Genomic DNA, 7,576 nt, shown 5'->3' with positions numbered 1-7,576 from the left:
GCTTTTATACCTGGAGTCCCTCCACCAGGCTGGCCTTCCCCAGCCAGCCCAAGCTCTGCGTGGCTGGCCCCTTCTCCTCCTTCAGACCTCAGCCACACTTCCATGTTACCTTGTTTTAAAGAATTTGGTGGTTTCTCTGAGAGTCTGATGTTCAACTATCTGAAATCACCTTCGTTTATTTATTCACCGAAAAACCCTGTCTGCCTGCTCCTCCCAGAAAGCCAGCTTCGTGGAGTCGGGGACTCTGTGTTGGTCACCTGTGCGCAGCGCTCACTAAATAGATGTGGTGAGTGAGTGAATGCACGGATATGCGGCTTTTGGGGGCTGGTTCCCTCCCCTCCATCTCTGCTGCCACCTTCTGTCACCTGGGCCTGCCCATCTTCCCTGCTCTCTCTGCTTACTTTTGCAGCTCCTCCTGTCTATCCTCCATGAAGCTGCCAGAATGATCTTGGGGTGCCTGGGTGGCTCGGTTGGTTAAGTGTCCAACTCTAGATTTTGGCTCAGGTCATGATCTCAGGGTTGTGGGATCGAGCCCTGCACTGGGTTCCACACTGGGGATGGAGCCACCTTGTCCCATTTGCTCTGTTCCTGTTCTCCCTGTCCCCCACCCCCCATGCTCCCTCTCTCTTTCTTTCAAATATATAAATAAAATTAAAAACATATATATACAGACCTGGCCAGAGGCTTGCCCCAATTGCAGATCTGCAGGTGGTTTCCTGTTTCCCCCAAAGAAATTCCATTTGCCCAGAGTTTGGGGTCCCTACTGCCTGGAGGCGATGAGCCACAACAGCTTGCTTCCAGGTGAAGGATGAGGACCTCAGTAGCATGCTGAATGATCTTAGGGACATCTAGGGACTTTAGGTGGCATATGCAATGACCATGGGGTGGGAAACTGGTCCCTGTCCTTCTTCCTGCCCACAGGCTGCACTTTCTGCTGCTTGCCCTGACTTCTGGTTCCACTCCCTCTCTTCCACTTTAAATGTGCTTCTTCTCTCTGCCTTCCTAGCCCCTGAATCTTACCCCTGTAAGAACACGCCAGTCCTTTCCCCAACCACAGTATTCACTCCCTCAAATTCCCATCTCATGGCCTATCGCTCTCACTCCTTGGTCTCTTCATATCTGCTTGGTTTTTTCTCCTACAAATGAAAAGCATAAGATTCAAGAAGGAGGCCCCTTGTGACGTTGCTTTATCATAACCCCCAGGATGCTTTGGTGCAAGGCTTTGCCCGTTGACTATTTCTATGCCCACCATGCAGTGACCAGTCATCGATGTCCTCCTCGATCCCCATGGCCCCTGGTATCAGACGACTAGCACTTTCAATCTCAACGGTTACATCACTTGCAGACCTTGGGCAAGTCCCTTCCTCATGTGTAAGACAGAACAACAGGGTACCCAACTTGGGGGTTTATCGTGAGGATCAGATTCTGTCCATCAAAGCCTGGCAAAGAGGCAGAAGTCAAATGTTGTCCTTGGAATCAGAATTTGGTTTTTAGTTCCACTGTCATCAGGAAAGGCTGCTTGGGATCCTGGGATTCTGGTCTCTTAGATCACATCTTGGAATTTACATATGACATTCCGATTGGAGAAATGTAGATCAAAGGTGATCTGGGTTCATGAAAGAGGAAGTAGGGCATCGCTGCCAGTTTGGGGTGATGGGTCATTCACACCACACGGTTGTTCTTGGTTGTCCTCCCAACCCTTGTTTCGTTCTCCAGATTTTGTATCTTAGGACTAGAACTCAGGTGGCAAAGAGAGAGATAAAGATCTTCAAATGCCGTTCTCTCTACTTTTAGAATAATGGGATAAGCAGCTTTGAGCATCATGGCTTTGGAAACAACCTTTGTGGGGTGGGGGGCGCAGTTCCCAGTCCTCAGTGAGGCCACATGGGCTGGTAGAAGCAGCATGGATCAAGTTCTGGCTCAATGGCTCCTGAGCTGGGCACCTTAGGACAAGTTCCTTGGCCTCTCTGAATCTTGGTTTCATCTACTCTAACCTGGCGATGATGGGATTCGCTGTTTGTCACCCAAGCTGATGTTGTTTTGCAACTGAAATGGAAATCAAACTGGGAGCTCTGGCCACCCACGCAGAGATCTGAGATTAACTGGGGCAAAGGGCTGATGAGGTGGAGGAGCCAAGGCCAGATGGATTTATGGGGCCCAGGGTTTTATGGTTTTGATATGGGTTTATTAAGCAGAGTCTGGGACTGTGGTAGCCTCCGCTGGTCCCCAGCCCCCAGGTCCATGCTGGCAGCCACATGGACAAGGCTTGTGTTGCAACACTATGGAAAACATTTCCTGGATCTCTGGAGGTGAGGGAAGGGACAGGGTAAGGCGGGAGTGGCCTCAGGGATCTGCAGGCAGCTCACAGGTGCTCTTGAGGCTGGAGAAATTGATGATTGTATCTCATTAGAAAGGGTCTGGATGGAGGGTTCACACTGAGCCCCTGGTGGTGGGCACCTCGCACCCAAGAGCTCTTCCACTTACTCTGGTCTCATTCATTTTAATCATGACAACACTCCCAGAGGGAAGTATCATTCCCGGTTTCCAGATGAGGCTCGGAGAAGTGGAGTTTACACTGATCTGTGACTCCCGGGCCCAGAACTGTTGTCACCTCCCTTGGGGAAGCTGAAAAGGGTTGTCCTGCTCTACTCTCATCCTTGAGTGACTCCACACCTGGGCCTCCGGACTCCAGCCACCCCACAAGCCCTATCCCCCATCCCTGAATGCTGTGGCGTGCTGGTGATGTGTAGTAACCGCTCCCCAGGGGCAAAGCCTTGATCCGTAGCTCTTGCCTGTACCTGTCTCCCCGTCACCATCCATGTCACACTGCCAAATGCGAAGTTGGGAAGAGAAGCTCTGCAGGACACACCCCTGACGGAACATGAGGCTGGGATGTGTGGGGGCCACGGCACGAGCCCACCCACCTAGTTTACCAGGGGAGAGGGCCAAGGTGGCCACAGACCTGGCTAGAAATTCTCAGGTGCGTCCTTGTGTTTATTCTTTTTTAAAACAGCACTTGTCTTTATGAAATTTCCTCATGCCTACTCATGCCTTGTGGCCAGCCGCTGACCCAGGTCCCTGGCAAGGACCCAGAATTAGGCTTCATCTCGGACCCTGTTGCCAACCCCCCAGATCTTTCCATCACTCTCCCACCACATCCCTCCCCTCTTCAAGAGGGAGCATTGACTGTCACTCTCTCTACATAGTGAACACTTGGAAACAGGGGATCAGAATTAGAGTCCCACTTCTACCTCTGCCCTGAGCCTCAGTTTTCCCATCTCTAAATGGGGAGCAGAGGGCAGGGATAATAATGTCTAACCTGCTCACTTCTTGATGTGAGATTGAAAAGCAATATAAAAGCATTTTCCCACCATAAAGCACCATCTGGCTCTTCTCATTCTTATTTCTAACACCTGACAAGGAAAGAAAGGACACCCATCCAAGGACTTAGAAAACATATGTGCCATTTATTTTGCTTTATAAACTTTTGTTAAAACACACAAGAGTAAGAAATGGTTTTTTGCTTCTTCGCCCCATCGGGCGGCAGTGATGGGCTCGGGGGTTAGCACTGGGGCGGGTGGTTTTCACACCCACAGGAAGCAGCCTGCTTCCAGAATCGCTTGGTGTGAATTTCACAATTCAACCCATTCAGGGAAATTTACGGAACAACTTGGCAAAAGTAATTGGCTTGGTCATTACAAAAGATCCAGGAGCATCCTCCTCTGACCCTCTCCTCTGTCCATGCTGCAGGGAGTCCTGTGGGTTCTGGAAGCTCCTGAGAGCTGCCCAGGGAAAAGGCTCTCAGGGGAGGAACTGGAGGGTCCACGCTTGCCCTCCCAACCCTTGTTTCATTCTCCAGATTTTGTATTTTAGGACTAGAACTCAGGTGGCAAAGAGAGAGATAAAGATCTTCAAATGCCATGTCCTCAGAGTCAGAAAAATCAACCGCTTCTTGTTGTGGGCTTCCTGCATTCCAATAAAATTATTAAAATAGAATGGATTTCTCCTCCAGGAAGGGGTCATTTGGGACTGAGGACTGAGCTCCTGACCCAGAAGGCTGCCATGTTAAAAGCCACTGCTATCCTACTTCAGCCTGTGGAAAATTCCTCTCCACTTCGTCCCCGTGACTGAGGCCTCAGCACCAGTGAGGGGCTGGAGGAGCTAAGGGTGGGGATGGCCACAAAGACAGAGAGATTCCAGCTTCCCCACCTGCCCCCAGATGAGTCTGGGTTCCCTGACCGGGATTTCTCCAGACTCAGAGCGAGGGATGGCTGGAGAAGGCTTGAGGGCTCTGAGCAGGGGACAGTCTCTCCTGGGACCGGGGAACATGGCTTGGTGGCATGGGGAGACCACTCCTGGGGCCACTGGAGATGTAGGGGTTTCTCCTGGACATACTGCCCTCAAACCCCTCATGCCTGCATCACAAAAAGCGATCACTAAGGATGAAATTTGGGGGCACTGGGGTCCTACCGCCGTCCACTCAGAAGGGTCAGCCTGGGGTGGGGACAGGTGGCCAGTCTAACTCTCCTACCTAAGCACAGCTCCAGCCCCCAGGACACATCTCTTTTGTTCCCACTGGCTAGTGGCATTTTCCAGAATTTTCCCAAAGCTACCAAAATTTCCATGGAGGATATGCTGGCTGTTCCATTCTGGGGCTTAATGTTTCCAGAGCAGCGCTCAAACCCAGGCCTTCCCATGTCTCCCTGGCCCCAAATACCCCACTCCTGGACCACCAGACCACGCTGGTCCGTCTCCTAAGAATAAGACCCCTGACGCCCCTCCCCCAGACCTGGGGGGTGAGGAGAGGAAAGGGGTCCGAGAGTTATGAATTCTCCTGTTCTTCAGCAGACAGGATGCTGGGCCCCAACTGGACATTCGTGTAACGCCAAGACAGCCTTAATCCTAGGCAGGGGCAGGGCCCCCCTGGGACGAATAAGACTTTGGCTTCTGAGGCTGATGACAGGGTCAGGAAGTCCCTCCACTGGATCACAGTGAGGACAGAGGTGCCCCTTCAGAGACGCTCGGCACCCTGGTCAAGAACTCCTGCTCTGATCCAGGCAGACCTGGGATCCAATCCTGACTCGGTTACATACTAGTGGTGTGTGTGAGTTCCAGGAAAATCACTTAACCACTCAGATCTCAATTTCGTCTTCTGGAATGGTCTCTGGGATGCAAGAAGGTGATGTGTGTCAAGCGCCTTAACACAGCGCCAGAAATGAGGCAGAGTTTGAGACAAGCCCTGGAGAAGGGGGTCCTTCCTCCCTGATGTCCTTCTGAGCTGGGCTCGCACCCAGCATCTTCGTCTCCAGGTCGCCTTGTCCTCACCTGGATCACGTCCTCAGCCCTTATCTGACCTCCCTGCTCCCTCCCGACCCACTGTGCCTCCTCCCCGGCTTCCCCCAAACCTCAGTGCCTCAGTCCTGGCATTCAAGACCCCTGCGCTGTTCCAGACAACCTGGTCTTTCCATCACCTCCCTCCCATGCCCTTCTTCCGCCCTGGGGCCCTTTCTCACCTGCTCCACCAGCTGGAATCCTGCCCTTCCATAAAGACCTACTGCAGAGTCTGCCCCTTTCCCAGAGCTTTCTCTGACATCCTCAGTCCTTCCAAGTTCCTGTTGCGACTGTCCACCTTGGCTTGTCCTCTCGTGGTGGACAGCCTGCGGGGAGCACCACCCCCAGTACCCGCCTAATTCCCTGGGAAGAGCCACAGGTTAGAGGTGGAAGGATGTCCTCCTCCTCACCAGTCTCCCACACTGTGCCTAGCCCAGCCGGTGCTTTAAAAATGCTCCTGGAATGACTGGGGGATTGCGTGCAGGTTTCCTTCAGCCTCTGGAGAGGTGGCTGTGGAGGAATTAGGATGGCTGAGGAAAGTGACAGTGGCAGGTGGAGAGACTGGAGGTTGGGGTAGCGGAACCGGGAGAGGTCAGATGCCCCAATCCAACCCAGCCTTGAAGGGCTCTGTGTCTGGGAACTAGGGCAGTACTTGGAGAAAGAAGTATCCATCTGAAGGGGAAGAGAGCTATGTTGAAGCAAGGTCCCGTGTCATCTCCAGACAGCTGTCCTTTGGGGCTGAAGAAGTAGGGGGCAAGTATGATGAAGGGGAAGGCAGTGGCTTTGGCAAGAGAAGAGTTGTCCAAGGCAGCAGAGGATTTCCAAGCTGGGGCCTCCCCAAGTCAGAGCCCCGTCATCCAGAGCAGGGGGCAGAGGGTAGCAACGGGCTACGGCCCAGAGCGCAAGTTCTTGGTCCCCTTGCCCTTTCCACTGCTGCCCTGAGGCTGGCCTTGTTGTCATGGCTTCCTTCACTGTGAACAAGTGACCACCGGGGCTCTCTGAGGGGGCTGGGGGGCCGGCAGAGCCCCCGACCCCCAACGGCTTGCTAGATGACTTCCTGCTTGGTGATGGTCGGCTGGGGGATGGCGGAGGGAGGCTTGACAATGGTGGCGATCGCTCCCGGCAGGAGCTTGTAGGGCTCAGACCCCGAGCCACCTGGCGGTGAGGGCTGTGGAGTCTCAGGGGTGGCTGGAAGGACAGAGAGACAGACAGAGGCTACTGAGAATTTCAAGCTTTGGGGGAATAACCAGAGTCCTAGGAAGGTTCTTCCCCCTCTCTGAATTAGTTTTCTCTTCTAGAAAATGAGAGAATTAAACTAGACAATCTCTAAGGTTTCCTACAGCTCAAACCTTGAGTCCCTGATCTTGACGTCTAAGTCTGGTGAGGTCTGGAAGGCTATGGCTGGGCCAGTTGTGGCCAGAGGCTTCTGCCCAGGTTCTACCAACCCCCATCTCCTCCACCATTTAACATGGAAATCTGGGCTGCTTCTTCCAAACCAGGGCTCAGCTCTGACTCTCTTCAAGGACAGTGGGACATGTGACAGCAATATCCCTTCTTGGAGACAAAGAAGAGCAGCTGATGAGACCTAAGTGTCTGGCCAACTGACTTCAAAAATACCATTTCTTTAATATTTAGGAAGATGAATAATGGAAACTAATTGGCCTCACAGCATCGCCTATTTGAAAGTTAACCTTGACCATGACCCCCTTGGCCAACTTTATTCGATGGACAAGTTTCCCAAAGAACAATCTCAATGAAATGCAATCTCATTTTAGTGGACCACTTCATCCCGATGATAATCTTACTTTTGAAGAACTATGTCCAATGACAAACTCACTCATGTGAGATTTCACCTCAGGGGACCATCTAGACCAGTGGACACCCCCACCCAATGAGGAGTCTCACCCAACTGTCTAATGGATACTCTTACCTAATTGGGCAGTACTTCAAGAACAATTTTACCTAATAGGCAACATCATAATGGAATTCTTATCCCAGTGGACATGTCCACCCAATGGATCCCTCATCCCAAGGACAGCTTCATTCAACAGAGGCTGTTAATTACCTCACTGAATAAATGGCCTCAGTGAAAAAACAACCTTAATGAATGAGTAATCTCACTCTTCATTCCATACCCTGGAGCAAAGAGAACTGTAACATCCCAGTTCCCATCTTCTAGACCCAACCCTCCTGGCTCCCCTTTTTGGTCCCAACCTCATTCCTTGCTGAGTAGAGCTCAAGTTGC

The 7,576-nt window shown here is 52.1% G+C and overlaps 1 protein-coding gene across 4 annotated transcripts in view; it reads right to left on the bottom strand.

Annotated features, from left to right (window-relative positions):
• Positions 1–3,447: 3,447 nt before the first annotated feature.
• The window catches only part of HNF4A (hepatocyte nuclear factor 4 alpha), a 61,517-nt gene continuing 57,388 nt past the window's right edge, over positions 3,448–7,576 (bottom strand). For all 4 annotated transcript variants that reach the window (XM_082745468.1, XM_082745469.1, XM_082745466.1 and 1 more), the window contains exon 10: positions 3,448–6,519. In XM_082745468.1, coding sequence (XP_082601594.1) covers positions 6,377–6,519 — 143 coding nt within the window. In that variant the 3' untranslated portion in view covers positions 3,448–6,376. The remainder of the gene's footprint in view (positions 6,520–7,576) is intronic.

The sequence above is a fragment of the Mustela nivalis genome (genome assembly GCF_964662115.1).
Source record: "Mustela nivalis genome assembly, chromosome: 8".
In the NCBI taxonomy this organism is placed as follows: Eukaryota; Metazoa; Chordata; class Mammalia; order Carnivora; family Mustelidae; genus Mustela; species Mustela nivalis.
The sequence above is the reverse complement of the archived record's forward strand: the minus strand, read 5'-3'. Positions and strand labels throughout refer to the sequence as shown.